The sequence below is a fragment of the Trachemys scripta genome, chromosome 6 (assembly GCF_013100865.1).
Source record: "Trachemys scripta elegans isolate TJP31775 chromosome 6, CAS_Tse_1.0, whole genome shotgun sequence".
Classification (NCBI taxonomy): domain Eukaryota; kingdom Metazoa; phylum Chordata; order Testudines; family Emydidae; genus Trachemys; species Trachemys scripta.
The window spans coordinates 56,529,655-56,555,957 of NC_048303.1; the positions used below are offsets into that span (position 1 = coordinate 56,529,655).

Consider the following 26,303-nt stretch of genomic DNA (forward strand, 5'->3'; position numbering starts at 1 on the left):
CCCCTGTTGAGTAGGTTAGATTGCAAAGATTGTGTTGTTGCATCTTGGCAGGTGCTCAGTGCCAGTCGTCATTCACTAGGGGGTCTGGTTCTATGACAAACTACAGTTGGAAGCAAGATTAGAAGAATGCATCTTTGAAGAGGTTGCGGGGGATGGAATTGAGGCTCCTAATATGTGGTACAGCAAGGAACCAATCCCTATTCCTCATATCTTTTTAAACATCTTGGAAACAAAAGGGGTCCCAGCAATAGTACTGAGATCAAGTTAAAGGTGTGGAAAAGGGGGCTGCGAGTAGCTTTCCCCTGGTGATGCAAATTACAGGGGGAAAAAATGACCTGCACCTAATGAGTTATTGCCAGATAGTTTCCCAGATGTGTTTAATAAATTAAAACCAAAATCCTGATGTATTGTCTGTGTTCCTGCAGTGTCCAGAACAATCTGTTACAAACAACATATTGTAAAACAGTTGTTTAAGACATTTAATTTCTTTTCTAAATTGAGAGTTGTGAAGCTTAATCATGTTGATATTCAAAGTTCCCCTTTATTTAATAAGACTTCCAGCTGAAAGCAACAGAGGGTCCTGTGGCACGTTTAAGACTAACAGAAGTATTGGGAGCATAAGCTTTCATGGGTAAGAACCGCACTTCTTCAGATGCAAGTAATGGAAATTTCCAGAGGCAGGTATAAATCATTATGGAGATAATGAGGTTAGTTCAATCAGGGAGGGTGAGGTGCTCTGCTAGCAGTTGAGGTGTGAATACCAAGGGAGGAGAAGCTGCTTCTGTAGTTGGATAGCCATTCACAGTCTTTGTTTAATCCTGATCTGATGGTGTCAAATTTGCAAATGAACTGGAGCTCAGCAGTTTCTCTTTGGAGTCTGGTCCTGAAGTTTTTTTGCTGTAAGATGGCTACCTTTACATCTGCTATTGTGTGGTCAGGGAGGTTGAAGTGTTCTCCTACAGGTTTTTGTATATTGCCATTCCTGATATCTGACTTGTGTCCATTTCTCCTCTTGCGTAGTGACCGTCCAGTTTGGCCAATGTACATAACAGAGGGGCATTGCTGGCACATGATGGCATATATAACATTGGTGGACGTGCAGGTGAATGAGCCGGTGATGTTGTAGCTGATCTGGTTAGGTCCTGTGATGGTGTTGCTGGTGTAGATATGTGGGCAGAGTTGGCATTGAGGTTTGTTGCATGGGTTGGTTCCTGAGTTAGAGTTGTTATGGTGCGGTGCGTGGTTGCTGATGAGAATATGCTTAAGGTTGGCGGGTTGTCTGTGGGCAAGGACTGGCCTGCCTCCCAAGGTCTGTGAAAGTGAGGGATCATTGTCCAGAATGGATTGTAGATCACTGATGCTGCGTTGGAGAGGTTTAAGCTGAGGACTGTAGGTGATGGCCAGTGGAGTTCTGTTGGTTTCTTTTTTGGGACTGTCTTATAGCAGGAGGCTTCTGGGTACATGTCTGGCTCTGTTGATTTGTTTCTTTATTTCCTTGTGTGGGTATCGTAGTTTTAAGAATGCTTGGTGAAGATCTTGTAGGTGTTGGTCTCTGTCTGAGGGGTTGGAGCAGATGCGGTTGTAAAGGTAGCCATCTTACAGCAAAAAAACTTCAGGACCAGACTCCAAAGAGAAACTGCTGAGCTCCAGTTCATTTGCAAATTCGACACCATCAGATCAGGATTAAACAAAGACTGTGAATGGCTATCCAACTACAGAAGCAGTTTCTCCTCCCTTGGTGTTCACACCTCAACTGCTAGCAGAGCACCTCACCCTCCCTGATTGAACCAACCTCGTTATCTCCATACTGATTTATACCTGCCTCTGGAAATTTCCATTATTTGCATCTGAAGAAGTGAGGTTCTTACCCACGAAAGCTTATGCTCCCAATACTTCTGTTAGTCTCAAAGGTGCCACAGGACCCTCTGTTGCTTTTTGCAGATTCAGACTAACATGGCTACCCCTCTGATACTTCCAGATGACTGTCCCTCCTTTGCCACTGATCAATGCATATCATTGTACCTAAATGCAACCACAAAGTTACATGTATTGGCAGGGCTGGCTCCAGGGTTTTGGCCGCCCCAAGCAGCCAAACAAACAAACAGCGATCTGCGGTGGCAATTCAGCGGAGGTCCTTCGCTCCGAGCAGGAGTGAGGGACCGTCCGCCGAATTGCCGCCGAACAGCTGGACATGCCACCCCAAGCACCTGCTTGGTAAGCTGGTGCCTGGAGCCGGCCCTGTGTACTGGAAGTGATGATGTTTGCCTATTTCTTTTTTAGTGATTGTTTTGCTCCTAAAAGTTTTTCTTTATCAACTTTCAGCCTAAAAGCAATTTTTAAGAGCAAAGTCTATAAAATTATGAAAAGCTACTCCCTAGTGATACAATTGTACTATTGAATCATCCCAGCAGGATAAAGAAGGTAAGCAAATAATTTTGTGGACTTTCTGTGAATAACCTGTTCTAATTTATTTGGAATTTGACTGAGAAACAGAGTTTTGACTTGGTTTTTCTATTGATCTTTTATGTTAAAAGAAACATTTGTGTTTACTTATTGCTACACCAGTAGAGGCTAAACTATTTAGGCTTTTCTACTGAATAATCTGACAAATATAAAAAAGCATTTTTGACATAATTGGATTTTTGTTGTTGTTGTACTACAATTGATCTGGGAAATAATGTTTATATTTACTCACCATCTTACTGGGGCTCAGTTTGTCTTTTTAGGATTTTTATATTTAATATCCAGATTTAATTTAACTGATTTAAAAATATGGCTATGGCTTAATTCGTTAGGTAATAAATTCTTACATACCAAAATGAAATTCTATAGAAGTATGACACACACCCTCTGAGCAATAAGTATCTATTAGAGATTCTTACTTCTTTGGATATTAATACCGTAACAGTTCATGAAATGTGCGTGTCAGTTTTTAAATGAATATTTTATTGATCTAAAAATCTTAATTTATAATTAAAATTTACATTACAGTAATAAATCCAGGGAATTGAAGGGATATATTGCATTTACAGTGAATCATGCTGCAAAAATAATCTACCTTGCCTGATGCTCTGACCTTGTCCTTTTCAAATTCTTTAGGACTGCTGGCAACAGTGTTACATGCTCCTTAATTTTTTTTATTATTACTATTTTTTCTGCCTTTAAGGACCTACATGCTCTAGTTCCTGCACCTCTCTACTTTCCCATCATCACTCCTTTTGCTCTAACCCCAGCCACTTGACTAACTGCTTCATGCTCCCAACCTTGGTCATCTTCCATCTAGTTCTCTAAGTGCTCTTGAAAAGATAATAGTGGCTTTTTGTAAAGATAGCATGTTTACATCTATCCCGTTGATAACCTAAGTATCTCAGAGTTCTTTCTGAGAGCAGTCAAAGTTCCCTAGTAAAGGATTTGAAGATTGATTTCTTTTATGCTTTAGTTGGCTTAAGCTGAAATTAATATAAAATGTTCCAGATGTTTCTACTGCCCCATACCTGTAATTGCAGTTCTGATTTTTAACTTGTTCTTTTTTTATTTTATCCGCTAAACCTACCCCCTTCCCATTAGTATTCACTATGTTAGGCATTCCTTCAGACTTCTCGGTGAAGACCAAAACAAAGAAGTCATTAAGCATCTCTGCCATTTCCAAGTTTCCTGTTACTGTTTCTCCCTCTTCACTAAGCAGTGGGCCTACCCTGTCTTTGGTCTTCCTCTTGCTTCTAATGTATTGATAAAAAGTCTTCTTGTTTCCTTTTATTCCCGTAGCTAGTTTGAGCTCATTTTGTGCCTTTGCCTTTCTAATCTTGCCCCTGCATTCCTGTGTTGTTTGCCTATATTCATCCTTTGTAATCTGTCCTAGTTTCCATTTTTTATATGACTCCTTTTTATTTTTTAGATCGTGCAAGATCTCGTGGTTAAGCCAAGGTGGTCTTTTGCCACATTTTCTATCTTTCCTAACCAGCGGAATAGCTTGCTTTTGGGCCCTTAATAGTGTCCCTTTGAAAAACTGCCAACTCTCCTCAGTTGTTTTCCCCCTCAGTCTTGATTCCCATGGGACCTTACCTATCAGCTCTCTGAGCTTACCAAAATCTGCCTTCCTGAAATCCATTGTCTCTATTTTGCTGTTCTCCCTTCCTTAGAATTGCAAACTCTATGATTTCATGATCACTTTCACCCAGGCTGCCTTCTACTTTCAAATTCTCAACGAGTTCCTCCCTATTTGTTAAAATCAAGTCTAGAACAGCTTCCCCCCTAGTAGCTTTTTCAACCTTCTGAAATAAAAAGTTGTCTCCAATGCAGTCCAAGAATTTGTTGGATAGTCTGTGCCCCGCTGTGTTATTTTCCCAACATATATCCGGATAGTTGAAGTCCCCCATCACCACCAAATCTTGGGCTTTGGATGATTTTGTTAGTTGCTTGAAAAAAGCCTCTTCCACCTGGTTAGGTGGCCTGTAGTAGACTCCTAGCATGACATCTCCCTTGTTTTTTACCCCTTTTAGCCTAACCCAGAGACTCTCAACACTTCCAACTCCTATGTCCATCTCTACCTCAGTCCAAGTGTGTACGTTTTTAATATATAAGGCAACACCTCCTCCCTTTTTCCCCTGTCTATCCTTCCTGAGCAAGCTGTACCCATCCACACCAACATTCCAATCATGTGTATTATCCCACCAAGTTTCAGTGATGCCAACAATGTCATAGTTGTATTTATTTATTAGCACTTCCAGTTCTTCCTGCTTATTCCCCATACTTCTCGCATTTGTATATAGGCATCTAAGATACTGGTTTGATCTTTCCTCCCAGTTTTGTCCTGACCCTCCTTTCTCTCTGCCAATATAGCCCACACTCCCTCTCGTTTCCGACCCATCTCCCCGGTCTCCATGTTCCCCACTTACCTGTGGGCTTTGCTCACCTGTCCCCGTCGAACCTAGTTTAAAGCCCTCCTCACTAGGTTAGCCAATCAGTGTCTGAATAGGGTCTTTCCTCTACTTGAAAGGTGAACGCCATCTCTGCCTAGCAGTCCTTCCTCGAGAATCAGTGAGAAACCATGGTGGAGCACTGACTTTAATTGCTGCAGGCCCATCCTATATAATGAGGTTGCATTTTTAATCAGTGTCATTTATGTAAATTTCATTTGCACAATGAGATGCACTGTAGGTGGGTGAAGCATTAAAAATATTAAGTGATAACTCTCTACTTTTGATTTTAATCTTGAAAAATTTACTGCTGTATATTGAAAAAGTGAAGTTTTCATTCTGCTTCAGCCCATGCGTCTTCCAGCATATAATTCACGAGAAAACAAGAGTACAGGTTACCAAAGAAAAATGCTGCCAAATATCTAACATACTGATCTACCTAATACTGACAGCTTCCTCTTGTTTAATGATCTCACTATATATTAAGTAGTGGGGGCTGTTGTCTAGCTTGTTGGAAAAGGTGTATGCCCTTTAAGGGCTAGTAAACCAGGGAGTGACTTTCTGCTACAGACTAGGTCAGCTGGGGAGGCTGACTCATTCCTCCCCACCTCCTGCTGACCAGAAGAGAGGGGAAGGACTATACAAGTCCATGCCAGTGCAGCAAAAGCCCTCTTTTGGGTGGAGCAGCACCCACCTTCCCACCTGTGGAGAAATACCAGGTATTGGCAGAATACACTGTGGGCATTGTGGTAGTTGCAATGGAGATTTTGGAACTAATTGATAAACTTAACAGTAACAAGTCTCGGGGATCAGATGGCATTCACCCAAGAGTTCTGAAAGAACTCAAATGTGAAGTTGCGGAACTATTAACTATAGTTTGTAACCTGTCCTTTAAATCGGTTTCTGTACCCAGTGACTGGAAGATAGCTAATGTAATGCCAATATTTAAAAAGGGCTTGAGGTGATCCCATCAATTAGAGACCAGTAAGTCTGTCAGTACCGGACAATTAGGTGAAACAATAGTAAAGAATAAAATTGTCAGACACACAGAAAAACATAAATTGTTGGGCAAAAGTCAACATGGTTTCTGTAAAGGGAAATCGTGTCTTATTAATCTATTAGAGTTCTTTGAAGGGGTCAACAAACATGTGGACAAGGGGGAACCAGTGGATATAGTGTACTTAGATTTCCAGAAAGCCTTTGACAAGGTCTCTTGCCAAAGGCTCTTACATAAATTAAGTTGTCATGGGATAAGAGGGATGGTCCTTCCATGAATTGAGAACTGGTTAAAAGACAGGGAACAAAGGGTAGGAATAAATGGTAAATTCTCAGAATGGAGAGGGGTAACAAGTGGTGTCCCCTAAGGGTCAGTCCTAGGACCAATCCTATTCAGAAATGGGAAAGGGGTAAAAAGTGAGGTGGCAAAGTTTGCAGATGATACTAAACTGCTCAAGATAGTTAAGACCAAAGCAGACTGTGAAGAACTTCAAAAAGAGCTCACAAAACTAAGTGGTTGGGCAACAAAATGGCAAATGAAATTTAATGTGGATAAATGTAAAGCAAGGCACATTGGAAGAAATAACCCCAACTATACATACAATACGATGGGGGCTAATTTAGCTAAAACAAATCAGGAAAAAGATCTTAGTCATCATGGATAGTTCTCTGAAGATGTCCACGCAGTGTGCAGCGGCGCTCAAAAAAAGCAAACAGTATGTTAGGAATTATTAAAAGGGGGATAGAAAATAAGATGGAGAGTATCTTATTGCCCTTCTATAAATCCATGATACGCCCACATCTTGAATACTGCATACAGATGTGGTCTTCTCATCTCAGAAAAGATATACTGGCATTAGAAAAGGTTCAGAGAAGGGCAACTAAAATGATTAGGGGTTTGGAACAGGTCCCATATGAGAAGAGATTAAAGAGGCTAGGACTTTTCAGCTTGGAAAAGAGGAGACTAAGGGGGGATATGATAGAGGTATATAAAATCATGAGTGATGTAGAGCAAGTAAATAAGGAAAAGATATTTTACTTGCTCCCATAATACAAGAACTGGGGGCCACCAAATGAAATTAATGGGTAGCAGGTTTAAAACAAATAAAAGAAAGTTCTGCGCACAGTCAACTTGTGGAACTCCTTGCCTGAGGAGGTTGTGAAGGCTAGGACTACAACAGCGTTTAAAAGAGAACTGGATATATTCATGGAGGTTAAGTCCATTAATGGCTTTAGCCAGGATGGGTAAGGAAGGGTGGCCCTAGCCTCTGTCTGTCAGAGGGTGGAGATGGATGGCAGGAGAGAGATCACTTGATCATTGCCTGTTGGGTTCACTCCCTCTGGGGCACCTGGCATTGGCCACTGTCGGTAGACAGGATACTGGGCTAGATGGACCTTTGGTCTGATCCAGTACGGCCATTCTTATGTTCTCCCTCCCAGCGCATCAGATTGGCTAAAGTAAGGTGAGGGGGTTTATCACTTTCCCCACAGCAAGTTCAGGGGGCTTAGCTGGGGCAAACATGAAAGAGGAGTTAGGCTAGGATGTCACAACTCCTTATGTAAATGTGGGGAAGCTGTCCTGTGTGGATACTCCATAGGGAAGGGACAGAGTGCTCAGATTAAATCCTTTACCAATCCATTTTAAGGAGGTATTATTTAAAGGAGCAGAAACAGGCTGTTTAGAGCTCCTATATGACTCATACAGGCAGGAACCAATATTGTCCATAGTCTCTTTCCCCTCCTCCCCCCCAAAAACAACCACCACCCACATTTGAGGGGGTGGGAGGATGAGGGGACCAGAATATGTAAGGAGGAGAGTGACAGAAGCCCCCTCCGTATAGGTTTATGGAATTACCTGCACTTTCATCTGTGAGGTATGCCCAGACATTTAAGAATAAAGTTGTCAGCTTATTAAACTACAGAATATCTCCTGTCCTCCTTCCAGTGTAGCTGGACAATGCTGTAACTGTTCATAAGGTAGACATTACCATTGAACTAAATACTAGAAATTCAGTATAGGAAATTGCACAACTACTGATGGATAAGATAGAGTACAAGGCTTTCAGGACAGCAGAGAAAGTCTGGATACATCAATGGGGGACAAATTTTTACACTTCATCAAATTTAAAGTTATTTCAAATAAGAGTCCCACAATAATGCTTTAGTAAGGTTGCGTTGTGCACAAATGGTGTTCATAACCTGACACCTGAAGCAATATGGATTTAGTTTGATAGTATTTTCTTTACAACTGAACTATATTTCATTCACTAAACTAGTTAGTACAAATTAATATTATTGGTACATATAAAAAGAGATGTAGTCAGTTACAAACCTGGCAGTATTTTTATTCACTAATGGTGTATTGTTCTTCAGCAACCAACAGTGACAGGATAGATATGGGTGCATTTTAAATAGATCACTATAACATAATGATCTATCTGGAGCACATTTAGGCCAAAGGCTTTTCACAGAAAGGTAATAGGAGTGGCATTCTTTCAGGCATGTTATACAAACAGAAAAGATCAAAATAGCTATATTATAAAAAGCATTAATTAGCAACATATCTTTACAACAAAAATAAGTTTCCAAATTAAATAATTAACTGCATTGCTCATGAGAGCTAGACACACATATACATTTCCCTGCACGCGCTATTTCTAAATATCTTTTTCAAATACGTAGTGCAATGCAACTTTCCCAGCAATCACAACACAAGCCAGCTGCCCCACAAAATAGGACACAGAGAATTTCTCCTGGCCATAATCCTGCAGTTCCTATTCAGGCAAAATTCCATGTGACATTACTAAGAGTGTTGACTAAGAGTCAAATAAGTAGGCACTTAGTAGTGGATAGTACACTCCTATCTGGGGAGTTACTTTAGGTGTAGAACTCTTCATGCAGAGATATGAGAATATATCTCTATGTATTATTTATACAATGGCTATTAAAACATTTGAAATGTAAATCATGTTTGTGTGCATGCCATTTAATTTACAAAATAGACTTTCAGGCAGTGGGGGATGTCTGTATCAGGAGGACTGATTACTTTATTAAACAAAGAAATAAAACTGGTATATCACTTTTACTACTGCATTTTTCCCTTACACTGTATGTCACACCAGTAACAGGTAATATAATATGCCATAAAGCATTTTAATATGACTTTGTAATTAGAAAGCAAAAACATTTTCTGTAACAGTTTAGTATTAAAAGTCTTTATGTGCACAAATGGTGTTCATAACCTGACACCTGAAGCAATATGGATTTAATCTGATAGAATTTTCTTTACAACTGAACTATGTATTTCATTCACTAAACTAGTTAGTACAAATTAATATTATTGGTACATATAAAAAAGAGATGTAGTCAGTTACAAACCTGGCAGTATTTTTAGATATATGTATGTATTTTAAAGTCTCATGATGGAATGATAAAAAAGGCAGGAATCTCTTCAATTAATGGAGCTCTAGTAAGAAATTTGCACTTGGGCTACTTGTAAGCTAATGAGGAATACACTGCACGAGAAGTTAACAAGAGTGTCTAAAGCTTTGATAAAACTTAAATGCAGTAGGTTCCATTACATTGTATTTCTGTTTAAAGTTATAAAAAATAAAAAACTGTAATGGAAACTTATTGGATAAAAATATTAATGTTCAAATAAAACTGCACTTACATTTTCAAATCAGATTTATATTTATATTTTTGCAGATTTCATCAGCATGACTTGAATATTTAATTTAGTTTTATGTGCCTTCTACTATCAAAAGATATTACATATCTACCACTTATTTTACATTACGTATTTTTATTGTGTTATGTTATGAATCACAGGCTTTCCCCACAGTATAACCCATATTTGAAGGCTTCATCAAATTTTTCTGTACAATGCTAAATACATTTTGAATGATAAATGCTTTTGTACAATATTTACAAATTCTCTCCACTGTGATAAAAAGGCAAAATAAATAAAAAGCTTAGAGAAAGGAAATGCTGCCTAGGCTTTGGGCTTTTCCTTTTATCTTCCCTCAGCAGATGCTAGACTCCTCAGGAGATGAAGCTGGCTAGCCAGGATTGTTTCTCTTCCTCTTATTTGGGCTGTGACTGGGATCTTGTTTCAGTTCTTGGTAGTGCACCTGTTTAAACACAACATTCAGAAAGAAACTGGTCAGGTGGCCACTCACCAGCAGAAAAAAAGAGCACCAAAGGAATAAGAGATTTTTTCCTTGGGGGGAAAAAGTGCTATTCTGCTTCAAACTGTATGGGATCTGCAGCTGGGCTGCAAAAACAATAGAATGATAGATCAGGAGTAAGAAGAAAAATCAGAATTAGGAAAATCCTGCCAGGAAATAAAATAGGGTATTGATTTAGGGAAGTCTTTTTGTTTTCCTCACAAAATGAAAATAAAACAGTATCCAGTCGAAAGAGATCAATAAAAATTCCTTACAATCTGTTATTTAATACATTCTCCAGTAATGCAAAGCCCACACCATGTAGAGGGGCAGATTCAGACATAACGTCTGCAAGTGCAACACCAAGTATGAATTTAACCCAGCATCTGAAAATGTTAAAGCCTATCCTCTTGATCTACCTAGTGATTTATGAGAACAACATGCTGTAACACTTAACAGTTCATGTAAGATCCCACACCACAATATAAGTGCATGAACTTCATAACACATTTTTTTAAAAGGGCAACCTCATCCCCTATAGTAAATAAAACAATTTTCACCTTAGAAAAATAGGTGGCAACAATAACCCAAATTCACAGTGCTACCACAAGATACTGGGCAAAACAGCCTGCCATTGGCTGCACTATTGAATTTCCTTTCATTATGTGATATCCCTATTTCCTCTCTTCAGGGGCTGATGGCTTCAGGCAGAAGCATTTCCTACAACAAACCCCAGCACTACATTACTCCAGCGATATTTACAACAGTCCCTGGCAGTTGGTTAATAGCAATTCGGTCACCCACTACCATTTCCCCAAACCCCCCCCCCCCTTTTTTTTTTTTTTTTTAAAAACTGATTGCCCCTGAGGCTCCCTAAAGATACAACCAAGGCAAAAACTAATTCCCTAACTGGAAAAAGTGCAGAAGATTCACCAGCCTGTTTGAGTTTCAATTTATATGAGCCAGAGAATATAAAGTCAAAACAAAATAATACCGTTTTAAAAATTATAAAAAACAAAGCCATAGAATTATTAATCTAATGTTAAATTGACAACCATATGAGAATTAAAAAAATATATACACACCACTTGTACATCTGAGGGAACTCTGGAAAGGAAGTCAAGTAGCTCATTGTTATCAATTGCATATGGACTGCGAAGTTTCTTTGTAAATTTATTGATGCCTGGAAAAGTGATAGTTCAAACGTTATTAAAATCTCTGGAGTTTTTATATCATCAATTATTACAAAAACATTTTTGGCAAACTTCTGACAAAGATTTTAAGATACATTTCATAGGTTGATTTTTAGCATTAACTTAGTGCACTGTATACTCAGGCCTGATCTATACTACAAAGTTAGGACACCGTACTTTGACTTGCATCAACCTAGTTGTGGCATGTGTCTACACCAAAATTTGTCTCCTGCCAACATATGCACACCATTACAGTGACACAATGACACCATCATTGACACAGTTGACCTACTTAGGGTGACAGTGCGACTGTAAACACTGCATTTCCTATGTCAACTCTAACTGCTCTCCAGTAGTTGTCCCAAGGTGCCCCTATTCCTGCAAAAGTGGCCTCTCTGGTCACAAACTCCACAGCCAAGAGGTCACAGAGACCCAAAGCTGCCCACCACCTCCTCACCCCTCCTTTAAAAATCCCTTTTCCTAACTGCCTCCCCCTGAGGAACACACCTATCAGCTCACCTTTTTTGTGTGCATCAGACCTTGCCAGCTCCAGAAGCACTAGAAGCACTCCTGCTGAGAGCAGGCAAGATGTTCTGGATCTACTTGTGTGAGGAGAAGAGGCTGTGCAAGCATATCTATGGAACAGCCACAGAAATATTGACAGCTATGTGCAGATTGCACAGGGGATGCTGAAACAGGGGCCTGAGAGGGGTGAACAGTAGTGGCACCTGACAGCAAAGGAACTTTCCCTGGGATATCAGAAGGCAAGGGAGGGCAACAATAAATCTGGTGTTGTCCCCAGACCTGCCGTTTTACAACAAACCATGCCATACTTGGTGGTGACTCCACTGACACGCTACAGAGCACTGTGAATGCTTTGCTGGAGCCTGAGGAGGAGATCCCGGCTGTGAACAGTGATGTGGGGGCAGATGTGGACTGGAAAGGGGTAATCTTAAATTGTTGGACACAACATAATTTTATTTTAAAAATTACTAAAACTATTTAGCTGAGAGAAACATGAAGCAGTAGGCCAACTCTTACTACTTTTTCTCTGGCTGCCAACCCAAGGATGTGGCTCCTACTATTTAGTCATGGGGGGGTCTTTTACATACTTTAGGGGACACCACGATTAAGGCAAAGAAAAATAATCATAATTATTAATCATTTTATTATTAAATAAAGGAAAAGAAAACAACAAGTAAATCACTGGTGACTTCCATTACAATCTCTTGTCTCTCTCTCCGTGGAGAGCTTTAAAAGAGATTACATGCTGGAGCGTGAACCAGTCCAGGGGGTGCTTTTCTCTTAGTAAGTTAAGACCAAAGTATAATGTTGCCTAGAATTATTATGAATGCAGTTTAGCATCGTATTAGATACTGAAACCAACTATTGTTGCCTCTACATAAACAGCTTAAGCTTAAATAGCAAGACAATTTATAGTTGGAGAACGTAAGCAATCTTAACTAATCCTACGAAATTTAAGAAAATATTTAAATTAGTTACCTAGTAGAAGCCATTTCAGGCCAATTAATCAATATTAAGAATCCTAAATCCAATTAAAATCCACTATTTCTGTTTGCCAATGTTTAGCGCATCTCCTCTCCAGGAAGACATGGTTTAACCATCTGATGATTAACAGGAGAAAGTTAATATTTTAAGTTACAAAAGCATCATAATAGCCCAAAAAAATCATTACAAGGGTCTTGGCAGTGTCTTAGTTAACTTTCTCTCACCAAAGCAGGTTGACGTTTTGGGGAGGTTTCCTTGGTTTCTTCTTGAGTCTTCTGTGTTTTTCCTATCTGTCTGTGGCACTTTGCTGGATGGATAGGATGGGTTGTGAGGTGCTTGCTGTCTAAGTAGCCAGGGGCAGGGGTAGGGGCACAGGGCTCACTTCAGAGTTTTTAAAACCTGTCTCCTTCCTATTTTGAAGAAACTATAGAAACACACACCCTTTTGAGGTTTTTAGATTTAGAATTTTTAGATTAAAGTTGATTGCTGTCATCCTAAGGGTTGGCTTAGGTGACACTTTCAGCTCTTGAATATGCAGTCTGTTTAATGAATATGCAGCATTTCTTTAACTGCCTTTGTTCTTTGGGATGGAAAGATCCAGATATCTTTTAAAATTAAAACTTTTTCTTTTTGTTCAGTTCATTTTCTAAGATTTTTTTTAGTTTTCTCTTTTAAGATTTTTCCAATAGTCCAAAACATTCCTGTTTTTATACAAAAGTTCTGTTCTTAAAAAGTGTTTTTTTTTAATTAAATAAATCAAATATTCTTGAGCTTAAATAATTAAGTGTTGACGACTTTGGAGATTTGATTCTTCTATTCCAGAGTTGGTTGAGGGTTTGCTTGTGCACTGCCAGAAATTAATTTCCCATTAATATGAATATCCTATACTTAAATGGCTTCTCACACTAGTTGAGCAAGGTCATTAGATTCCATGTTGGTCCATCAGGCATTTTAACATTTACACAGCAATGACATCAGGAGCTATATTAGGAAGTTTTCATTTAGCTAACGTATTTGGAAGTCTGCATTTTCACAGAGGTGTTTGTCATTTCAACATTTAAGAAATAAATAAAAGTTTAAAACATCTCCAACTAAACATGTTTTTCTCTAAAGTGTTTAAGAACACAAGCAGGTTTTCTTGCAAGAGTGGGGATTGGTAGAGCCCACTTTACCTAAACTTATTGCTTTGATAACACACCCTACATTCCTTTCACAATCATGTTTCTTCCTAAAACATCAATGTTTACATGCTTTATTTCTTGATATTTGCTTGTCCATGGGAAATAAAAACAGAAACCTGGAATTTCTTTGATTAGCTTTAACATTTCCTAACATAACTAGCCAAACATATGTATTTCCAAACATCCTGACTATAACCTTCTTAAAGCTATATCTTAATATTCAATAAAGGTGCAAACAAGTCTGTAATGACTTAAGAAATTAAGTCAAAATAATTTTATTAATGTAATTTTTGCATCAATATTGAGGTCTTTCCTCCACAAGAAAGGAGGTGGGGAGGAGATGTGGCAAGGACCATACTATGAGGCAGGATCTGTTTGAAGATGCTCCTGAATGTCTGACCCTGATCTGGAGGAGAAAGAATAGGATTCAGAAGGACTTGCTCTCTGACTCCCTCCCATCTTCTACTGCCTCAAGTCTGTGAACATAGGGCTTGGGAAGAGCCATATGACCATGAAAGACTGAGAATGGAGAGAGCAGTTGCTGCAGGAGAGGGAAAAAGACAGAGAGGTGCATCGGGAAGTGCACCAGGACATCATGAATTTGCTCAGGCAACAAACTCAGACTTTGCAGAGCAGTATTGACCTACGTGCCCAAGATCCTGGACTCAACAGCCTTTCCAGTTATTGGAGAACTCCACAGTCGCAGCTCCCTACATCCCCCAACATATCAGATGGCAGCCTACTCTACATCCTTATCCCTACCACTGCACATGGGCGGGACAAGAAGAAGAATCATAACTACACATATACAGACCTGTGAAAACCACAAGGTGCATGTGTAGCCACAACCTACTATACTGTAGTAGGTTTTACATATATGAATATTAATGATCACGCTTTACTTCCTTTTTACTTGGCATTTTCAAGTATGGTTCACCCTTTTACAGTGTTGGTAGAAGACTTAACTTTGTTTGTTTGTTGGCTCTTTAATTTTGTTGTCTGTTTCTTTGCACACAACGTTCTTTTTTTGAAAACTTGGTATCTTTATTAGTTTACACCAAGCATTACAGAATTCACAGCAGGAAGCAAACACCCACTGGTATTTAATCTTCGTACACACGACAGTCACTTTCATAAAACCATCAGAGAACATGATTGTGGTTGACTGTTAAAAGAGCCTTTCTTTAATGCCTCCTTTAGCCATATATCTCCAGTTGGCTCTTCTCTTAGCTCATGTGTCTGGCTTTTCAAATTCAGCAGACACCCAGTCCCCTTCGTCCTCACAGATATTATGTAATACACAATAACCAGCTATAATGAAGGAGATGTTGGCCTTGCTGAGATCCTAGCTAGTGAATAAACAGCACCAGCACCCTTTCTATCTACCAAAAGCACATTCAAGGGTCTTTACCTGCTGAGTTAGTAGCTGAATCTTTTTTTGGTGCTGTTCAGGTAGCCAGTGTACAGCTTCAAGAGCCAGGGTAGCAATGGGTGGGCCGGGTCCCCCAGCATCACTGTTAGCATTTCAACATCACCAATGGTAATCCAGTGGTCATGGAAATACGTTCCTGCTTGCAGCTTTTTGAGAAGTCCTGTGTTCTTAAAGATGAGAGTATCATGTTGCTATCAATTAAGTGCCCCGGGTGATCCACTAGCACTTGCATAACCATGGAAGAGTATCCCTTTCTGTTGATGTACACAGTGACAAGGTGGATTAGTGCCAGAATAGAGATATGCATGTTGTGTATCACCCCAGTATAGTCTGACAACCCGATTGCTGCAAATCCATCCACTATTTCCTGTACATTACCCAGCATCACAGTCCTGTGTAGCAGGAGATGCTTAGTGGCCTTACACACTTGATGACAACTGCCTCCACTGTGGATTTTCCAACTCCAAACTGATTGCCAGCTAATGGACAGCAATCTGGCGTTGCAAGTTTCCACATCATGATTGCCACTTGCTTCTCCACTGTTAGTATATCTCATTTTGATGTCCCAGTACTGGAGGTCTGGGGCAAGCTCAGCACACAGATACTGGAGTGTGGCCTGTCACATCCAAGAGTTCTGAAGCCACTGCTAATCATCCCAAACCTGCATTACAATGAGATCCTATTAATCAGTCCTCGTTTCTCAAGCCCATAAGCAGTGATCCACCATGCAGAACGGCTCCGCAATCACCAGCAGCAACCTGGCATTTTTTTTCATCATCCCCATGAGTATCTGGTTACTGTGCTTGAACATCTCTTCATCTTCCTCATCACAATCTTGGTTGTGGTAGTACTGGTTCAAGTTCTGCAAATACAGGCGAATCATGCATCTTCTATTAGCAACTATCATGAGAATGGTGCTGAGCTGTGACGGATCCATGCTTCTGCCAGAGAGATGGCAGAGACAAAAATGCAGTGCATGGGGCTGTGGGGATTTTTTTTAATGGTGTGAAGATTATAGGATGTGGGAATTATTTCAGGATGGAGAAAGCAGCATGGTGGTAACTTGACCTCTCGCTCCCAGAAATCCCTAGGCAAATCACTGATATCCCATAAAGCACCGCAAAAAAGTCCCAAAAGACAGTGGGCTGGGCAGTGGCACAGGGCACACTGGGATACCTACCCATGGTGTGCCAGATTTTACACTGACGCAACACTTATGTTGGGTATGTGTAGCACCAACGAAAGCACCCAAGCGCGCAAGTACCCAAGTGATATACAAAAGTCAACGACTGTTTCCTGATACAACTTGCACTGACAAAACTTTGTAGTGTAGACATGGTATCAGTCTCTAAAAGTGCTCATGGAGTATTTCCCCACCACCACCACCATCCCCTCCTTTAATTTTCATCTTGGCAGTAACACCTAAAGGTGATTGGAAGTTTTCAGATGGAATATTTTTCTGTTAGAAAATTCCAATTTGTCAAAAGCAAAACATTTTGTGGTAACATGTAGATTTTGAGAAGGGTTCAGATGGAACCCTACCTTGCTAGTCATGTTTCAAAACCTGCCTGCTAGGCACGTTTCAGTGAAAAACCTGCTTGGTTTCCTGCCAGCTTGCCTGCCCAGCTCCGTGGCAGCTGGCCTGAAGAATTGGCTTAGAGTTGGAACCCAGTGCTTCCGGAGTCGACAGCTCCAGGGAAGCTCTGCCATGATATGAGACTCTTGGGCCAGCTGGCTGCCCAACTTCTGGAGTCTGGGGAGCAAGCTGCCCAGAGAGCTGGGGAGTCCTGACATCCCACAATATTTCATCCCAGAAATACTAAAACATGATGTTTCTGAAGTATGCAATATGTTGCTGGGGCTGGCAGGCTCCATGGCACCCTCAACTCAGAACATTCAGGGACTGTCATGGAGCTGGGTATCCTGGAAGCCCTAGCAGCTTCTGATTACAAAACTGCATGTCAGTTTCATTCAGCAACCACCAAGGGTCCCAGGGAGCATATTTCACTCCAGAAATATGTTTTGGAATTTCTGAAATTAAATATTGCAGAATTTCAGTTCACAAAAAATTTAGACTCTTTGGCCCAATTGGGACAAATTTTCTGAAAACTCTTCCATTACTGAAGAATGGAAATTTGATTTCCTGGTCAGCTCTAGTGGCAACTGTTTTGTTTTTACCTTCTGGCACTTTACAGTAAATCAAAGTAATGATCTTTACTTCTCTGCTTCAGAACTCTCAGGCTATACTGTCAGATTCAAGCTCCTGTCACAGTTTTGTTGTGGGTTTTTTTAATATATATTTTGACTTAGGAATATTATTAGAATGGGAGGTTTGATAGTTTATTTTTCCACAAAAAGAAAAGCTGTACTAGGTTATTCAAATCAGCAACCAAAGTTCAAAGGCACCAGGCCCATCTTACCTAATCTAAGCTAAAACAGCATTTCTAAATTACAATTGCTATTGCATATTAGACACTGGGTCTGAAGCACCCCGGAGGGCTCCCTGGGTAATAGCCTGGCAAGGCCTAGTTTGTGGGCTGTGGAAACAAAAGATGTCCAAAGCAGGGCCCACAATGGCACAAGCCTCCCAAAATCCCACATCAGCCAGAGCAAGCTGGGACAGCACTCAAAATGAACTGGGCCTGGTCTGTGGGTTTTGGGACCAAGCTAGCTGGGACATAAGCTGATTCAGTTTCTCATTCAGGCAGCCTTTGCTGGTAGATCATCTATGAAACTCTAGCCAGGTTATAAAGCTTCATGCCCTTGCCAGAATGTGTATAGCAGAGCAGCAGTGATAACACCACCGGCCTTCCACAGAGTGAATCCACAATCCTACACAACTGCCCTGCAGTGCAGGACATGAGGAGAGGAGAAAGTTGCACCCTGAGGGGGTGAATTTGGTAATTGGTATATGTTTTGAAAGTCCAGCCCTTACTAAAATTGGTGAATAGGGAATCTGAGACCCAGCCACATCCACTTGAGGGGACCCAATTCAGCCTGGAGGCACTGAGAAATCAAGTGTCTATCCCAGACCTTCTCAAACTGATCTTGGACCACCTGTTGGTAAGGAAGAGCTGGCAGACCACAGGAAAATCAGCTGCTTCTTAACAGAATTAGATTGCGGGTAGTCCAGAAGAGACACTGGACAAGTTTGAGAATTATTAGTTTATTCAGAGGAAAGAGCAAAGAATCCTTTGGAATGAAGAGTCTCGGAGAAAAAGTCTTCTGTGGGTGCAAAAGAGAAAAATGTAGCAATGCAGATCCTATCTGACATTGCATGGAGGAAATTTCTTAAGGAGAAGAGTTGCCTCACTAAACAGCAGCATGGCCATATGAATTTGCAAAGCAGCTCAGAAACTACTTTCCTGGAGGTGACAACCTGTCTTTCACTAAAACCAAATAAAAATAAGCATTTGCTTTTAAATGCAGAAAAATGAATGAGAAGAGGAGTTGAATATACATCAATGAGGGTAGAAACTCCAAATAAAATGAAAATGTGTGTGTGTTTGCTGGGTTCCATTTCAAGAACAGTTTTCTGGACTTAGTCAACAGTTTAAACTTCTGTCACAAATGCTCTCACACCTGGTCTATGTGGGGAAAAAATGAAATTTTGGAAACAAACTAAAAGACTGTGCCTCATGGCACGGGAAGCTTAGCAGTAGAAAAGTAAGTAGTAAGATGAAATCCTTGAACATAAAACACCTCATACCTGCCTCTTTCATTTGTATAGATTTTTTCCCCTAAAACTTCTTAACTGCTCCCTGTTTCTTCTGTGTTCATAGCTCATCAAATACAAGTTTTCTGAACTGTATAATCAATTTTGGGGTCATTTCATTTATGTGTAAGGACTCAAAATATTCTGCCTCGACCCAGTTTGCTTCAAGTTTCCTAATCCTGATTTAGATATAAGAAAATTAACTATTTGAAGTCATTTTAGTGATTTTATATGTTGTCCATGGAGTCTGAACATTGAATTCTCCAAGACATGAGTTTTTCCAGAAAAGAAAAGCTAGTCACTCCCATAGACTTAAATGAGATTTTTCTCTGTACAAGGTGTGTATTTACAAAATGCAGGTACAGCCTCTACAGAGGTGGGGGGGTGTTAAAAATATATGATCAAAAACATTGAACAATCTTTATAACTAGTATATTGTACAGTAGCTTTTCTAAATCAGAATAAATAAAATACACAAGCCTATATGAGAGGTTAAGCTGTCTCCTAAAAAAAACAAAAACAAACAAAAAAAAAGCCAACCCACTTTTGTTCATTATCCACCAGTAAAATAGCATATATGTTTTTGTTAGTCTAAAGGTGACCCTTTAAGCAGGTGTCTAAGCACTGTGTTTACATACACTTACACAAGATAAAGTGCTGCAGCAAAAACATATTGTCCTAAATGCACTATATAGATTGAAATGCCCCTGTTCGTGTATAAGTGGTGAAAATAAATCAGAGTAATATCTAGACAAAGCTACACTTTGATATATGAAGAATCCTCATGGCTACATGTTTATAGTATGATGAAGTCTAGAATGCCAGACAAGAAAAATGCATTTTGCAGGTGGGCCTAAATCTTTACACAGTTGTGATTTTTAACTAGCCTGTCTGTTTCCATCATGGAATAGCTTCATGACCATAAATACTGAAAACTACTGACAGTATAACTCATCCCTTAAAAAACAGTTTGTTCTAAGTGGCACAGAGTTAAAAAAAGGCTTTACTTACCCCAGACAAGGACAATGTATCTCAGTGGAATGAAATACAGGATGACTGTGAACACACAGAGGGCAACAATTGCCAGCCAGCTTAAGAATGGGACAGTCCAGTTGAATGTACTGAATGAAAAATTAACATAAGTCAGAAGTCTGATCACTTCACAGAACTAATAAGAGAACAAACAACGGGCAGGCAGACTACAACTCTGTAAATGGAAAAGTCAGTACTCAGCAGTGAGAGGACTGAAACTGCATATGAATGCATGTATGCTAAATATGTTGGAGATCTCGGGTTTGATCCCACCCCCTGAGAAGATGAAACTGGGGCTTAGACTCTTTATCCCACACAGGATGTCACCTATAAAGTGCCTGTATGCAAGCTGAAAATGCTTATGGCCTTAGGAGTTCCAATACTTTCCCCTATTTTAGCCCCAGATCTCTGCCCTCTGTTCACTTGCTCAAACAGAGTCCAAGGCATCCCTCCACTCTTAACTGGAATGAGAGTATTATACAATGCTGCTTGGGTAGTCTGATTTGATTCTCTCCTGTGCTCTGTCTGAAATACATGGCCAGAGAAAGAAATTAAAAGCTGATCAGAGGGCACGTCTTTCTCTATTTAACTTCCTGTCAGTGATCGTTCAATCACAGTGCAGGAGGACTGAGTGAAAAGTGTGCCTATGTGCAAGGTAGGCAACCTTTTCACACTAATGTTAGTGGGTTAGGGAAAGGAAGGTACGATGGGTTTTGCTGAAGGTGAGGGACTATATAGGGAGGAAAGGGAAGGAAAAAAGACAGAAGCAGGGCAGCAAAGGAAAGGGAAAATGGGGTGGGGAAAACAAAAGAAGGGAGAGGTCAAAGAGAAAGGAAATTACAATAAGGAAACAAGCTGTACCAATCTCAAAAAAATGGGACGGGTATTATTTGTTCAAAGACAAAGGAAAAAACAGAGGGATTGGGCTCCAATGGAAGTTTCAGGGAAATGGGTGGTCACATCAAATCTTCAGATTAAAAAACCCCTAAGTGTGTGTATCCCAGATCTCAAAGTGTAATAAAGATCTGCTGAGCAGCCAGTTTTGTAGAGCCTGAGTCTGGAAGCAGCTATGTTGTAGGTCTCCCACCCTGAAGTGCAGTGAAGAGATGAAGGCCAGATGGCTGATTTTAAAACATCCCAGGGGAGCTTTTGTTAAATGGACTTTGGTTAAAAGGGATTGTTATATAAAAATCACTACCACTCCAAGGATGCTCCCTGGCATTTGTCTTCCCATAAGAAAAGTATGCTTTTGGCTCTAAAAAGGTTGACAGTGTCCCTTTAAATTATTATTAATAGATATGTATCCGGATCATTTTGGCTAAATGATTCTGGCTTCTGTGGTTAAATAATTACTACTGTATGAGTTGCTAGCTATAATTTTTCATAATGATCTCGGGCTTCTTTTGGTTGTGTTTGTCTTTTTTCCTCCCCAGCAATTTTGACATGTCTCCAGAATGAACATTATGTAAGTGTCAATTGCTGTAGGATCACTCCCTAAATCCTGGGGGACACCTGCTCTTTTCCCTTCTTCTGCATGTATTTGGGGGGAAACAGAAGGTTGAGGGTCTGCTCGCATTCTTGTGACTCGCCTTGGGTGCTATGGATCACAGACACCCCATGTGTGGGAACACTGGCTCCTCACTTAGCAAACCTCCGTATGTGCTGTGTTAGCACTGTATTCAGTACAATTTTCCTTTTATATTTTTAGGAACAAATTACAAAGATTTATAGGAAGTGTCATTAATCTCACTTGTTTAGCAAGTTATGTTGCTTTCTTATACAATGGAGCAAAAATATCTAATTCCAAAATGCACAATTTAACAAAATAATCAAGATGACTTCCCTGTGCAGCCTTTTAATGAAAGGTTTCTTTCAAAAGGAGGCTTGTTTTTAGAGCTTGCACAATATAAAGTGTCTGTGCTTTCCTCTGCTGGTGTGCGTCTGGCCTGGTTTAAAGTTGTATAATGCACTATTTTACACACATACTCCCACTGGAAGAGCTCTCAGGTTTTCCTTTTAAAGCCTTTGTTCTGAAATTCATAGACTACAACTTTCTGTAACACCATTCTCACAGAGTCACAGAGTTTAAGGCCAGAAGGGACCATCAGATCACCTAGTCTGACCTCCTGTTTATCACAGGTCACCAACACCACCCAAAACCCACACCATAAACCCAAAACTTCTTGATTCTAAAACACTTTCTACTAGCCTATTAAGAGGTGAAGGAAAGCAGCATTTGAGAGCATGATAAGCCTCATATGTCCTGTGGACTGGCCACTTACCAATAGGCCATTTTCTTCTGATTCGCTTCCACTGGGAGTATTTCTTTTGTGGCTATATCACTGTGCACATATTGCAATCTCATAAGCATGGAATATAAATGATCACGTAGGCCAGATTCACCAAATCTAGTACAGAGATGTGTGAAGTCTGGACCCTGGACAGTATTCAAAATGAGGCAGGAAAACAATGCTTTCACTGTCACTCAGCTTTAGAGTCCATTGAGTGTATTACAGGAACCCTGCTGGTAGAGGCTTTTGAGGGGATGCTCTGAATCAGTGCAGCTCCCTACCTTTTTGGCTGCACTGACATAGCAGAAAGGAGGTTGTGAATGCTTTGCACCAAACATTCCATCTTAGGGGGACATGTACCTGACTTTATGTTGGCAGAAGTCCAGGTTGAATTTAGTCCTATCTTTTAGTTGAGAGAATCTTTATGGAATGTTTCTGGTCTCAAATAATAAACATTAAATTACTCATTCATTTAACATGTCAAACACATACCAAACTTCCTGTAATGGGCCAGCATCAATCAAAGGCAAACACTGCATAATTTTGTTTTCAAAAACAATCTATACATATGCTGTATCATTTTAAATCTTAAAAAATAAGCAGTGGTTAAGTATGTTGGTAAGTCATATATTTTATGCACAAAGACTATAAATTACACATAAAATAGGATGAGAAATTGTTTTCAAGGTAACCTGATCTAAATAAAAAACCTTCCTAGTAATAGAATACATGTGTATCTTTAAAATCTCTGAAATCCTTATTTAGGTCTGCTTATTTCTTTTATCATGACTTTGTATTGATTTTTTTAAAATGTCTGGGTTAAAAAGAGTGTTATGTCTCTCATCTGAAAGACAGTCTTATTTCTTACTTCAAAGCCACAGTTCTGATTCTTTTCCAATTCATATATTTCTAAATTCCAGAATTAAAATGACAGGACTTTCATGCATCCAAGGGCCAGCATAAAGCAAAGTAAATAATGATGAGATTTAGCAATATATCATCCAAAACTGTCGTCCCCGCCAAAAGAATGTAACATTTTGCAGCTTGGATGGAGGGAAAAAATGTGAGCACCATCAGAGAGCAATCCAGCACCAATGTGTCAGCACTCACTTCTTTATCCTTTCTCCAAAGGAAGCCACTTCATCAAGGACATTCTGGACACTGACACACACCTCCTGGATGGCATAGAGTTTATTCATAAATCCTTTTCTTTCACTATCCTAAAAGAAATAAAAAGGAAGTAGCAGCAATAATTATGTGAAAACTTTTTTGACTGTACTCATTGTCCTATATATTTCTGAAGTATATTTCAAAATCATACATATTGCAGACATACACAATGCTCATCAGTAAAAAGTCAGCATTTAGAAACTCTTACCACATGGCAGTATCTTAGATACCACAATTCTTTCCCACTACTTTGAATATTGTGTCCAGACAGTGTATAAACCAACTACATAATGGAGCATAGTTTCATCTGCCACTGTAACAGTTTCCTAAATACATTTCAAAAGTTCAGCTCTCTGGCTTATAGAGGATGCCACTTTCATATCCTATGAACTCTGGTCAGTGATAAGAGTCAAGCAGCTATATTACATCTCAGATTTCTGAACTGCACTTTCTTCATTTGATGTGGGTATCCACATTTCAAGATGATAAAAGCTCCTTTGGAAGTACAGGGAGTAAGAAACCAGACTCACTTCAGGTCCTAAGGACAGGCTGCTGACCTTAGAAAATGACTTGTCAAGTTTCTGTATATGATTTTTCTCCCCCCACTCTCACCATTGGGCAGGGATTACTTTAAATTTGACTGAGACACTATTGGGAAATGCCAAATGAATTAACTTGAGTGTGATAGGAAGGTTTGCAGCTCCTCCCTTCAGCTCTGAATATTATAGACATACAAAAAGAAACCCTTGCACTGCTGATCCTATGCTGCACCCACTATGCTGCTATCATCTATTCACATTCCAATTAAATGTATAGCCTGTTAGGACATCCTGGTACACCTACAGCACAGCAGGTGCAGTCTCCCCAGACAAACCTGTGTGCACTATTTAGCAGCAGACAGATGTGTTTTTAAATTGTTGAGGTCACTGGTATGTCTGACAATCATTCCACTGAATTTAGCCAATGAGCACACGCCCTCTTCCCAGGAGAGGTGGCATTCTGTATGGTAGTTTGGTTACTTCCTTAGCCAGGTTTCCAAACTGTATTGGATTTTGATTCATAGAGCCATTACTTTATCTACATAAGAAGATTCCAGGATTGTCACTCTGTGTTGTCACTCTGAAGCCTAGAACATCCGTGTTGTTGTAGCCATGTTGGTCCCAGGATATTAGAGAGACAAGGTGGGCGAGGTAATATCTTTTATTGGACCGACTTCTGTTGGTGAGAGAAACTTTCAAGCTCACACAAAGCTCTTCTTCAGGTATTGGAGAAGAGCAGCTCTGTGTAAACTCAAAAGCTTCTCTCTCTCTCACCAAAAGAAGTTGGTCCAATAAAAGGTATTACCTGACCCACCTTGTCTCTGTACAGTCAGTGTGAAGCAATGGAAACAGCTACAAGCATGGTTGAGAGTTCTTGTTTTGTTCCGAATATCACCAGGTTCAATCATCACAGATTTGCAATCCGTGGCCATCCAATTTTTAAGTTCTCAGCCATTTTTGTCTTTTTTCCACTTTATAATATATGGAGATATCCCTAGCTCATAGAACTGGAAGGGACCCTGAAGGGTCATGGAGTCCAGCCCCCTTCCTTCCCTAGCAGGACCAAGTACTGATTTTGCTCCAGATCCCTAAATGGCCTCCTCAAGGATTGAACTCACAATCCTGGGTTTAGCAGGCCAATGCTCAAATCACTGAGCTATCCCTCCCCTCCATGAATTATGAATTATACCCATGTGACAGCATGCACCTAGTGTTAATATAAAGGTCTAATTAAGTATACATCCAATTTCATTATCTTTTTCAACTTTTAAGATCCTTTGATCAATTTTTTTTGTGAAATGACCAAAACAGAATAACCATTTGCCGCTGAAAACTAGGAATCATCCCTTATAAGTCCTTTTCATGCTGATGGTTTTACTAACAGCAACATTTTGTCTGTGTTTTTTGCCTCCTGAAGGAACCGTTAGTCAGCGGAACAGATTAAACTGACAACAAGTAGGCTAAGCAGACATGCACCTGAAGGACTACTCACAAGGTACATCCCGTGTTGATACTCTGTTCCCTCCCACCAGGAGACCTCCCCAAGAATCCTCACCCACTAGCCATATAGCATCAGATCCATATGGAGTCAGATTCTACCACTGAAAAATGCTGCATGTAACGACTCTACCACTACAGTGGCTAAAAGTCATTTTCTCCTGGCCTTTCTCAGAACATACGTTATTCAGAGGTTTGATAAATAGGCCAAAAATTTACTAATGGATTGATTCACTGTCATCCTGCCTATAATGTATTTTCTTAGAAGCGTTCTATTTAAAAAGATGCTTTTCAGGGTTAGCAAAGTTTTGAAAAGCAAAATGTTTGGATAGAAATGTTTTACTTTAAAACTTCTTCCATTACAAAGTACATACTAACGTGGTCCCCTATGAATGAAGTAATTACTCTTTATATATTGTATCTGACCCAAAACCACAGTAGGTAATGGAATTGTTCTGTGTTGCATTCTAATATCTCTTACTTTTTTCACTAATGTTCAATAGTTTGAGAGTAGAAAATGCATTGGTATATTTCTTATAGTGTCATTTTTGCTTTTTTCCTTATAAACCAGCTTGGATGAGGGAAATATCATCTAGTGTTTAAACATCCAAAGGTTCTCTAGTGACACTGGTTCAAAAACTGCAGTGTCAAGATTTCTTCTGA

At 39.8% G+C, this 26,303-nt stretch overlaps 1 protein-coding gene across 3 annotated transcripts in view; it reads right to left on the reverse strand.

The window, feature by feature from the left end:
* Window positions 1-8,132: 8,132 nt before the first annotated feature.
* MCTP1 (multiple C2 and transmembrane domain containing 1) overlaps window positions 8,133-26,303 on the reverse strand; it is a 311,966-nt gene continuing 293,795 nt past the window's right edge. For 2 of the 3 annotated variants that reach the window (XM_034774661.1, XM_034774660.1), the window contains 4 exons: window positions 23,545-23,654; window positions 20,123-20,232; window positions 11,167-11,264; window positions 8,233-10,045 (listed from right to left, as the gene is read on the reverse strand). In XM_034774661.1, coding sequence (XP_034630552.1) covers window positions 9,974-10,045; window positions 11,167-11,264; window positions 20,123-20,232; window positions 23,545-23,654 — 390 coding nt within the window. In that variant the 3' untranslated portion in view covers window positions 8,233-9,973. Of the gene's footprint in view, window positions 10,046-11,166; window positions 11,265-20,122; window positions 20,233-23,544; window positions 23,655-26,303 lie in introns of all 3 variants that reach the window. The other variant, XR_004646273.1, reaches the window with a different exon arrangement.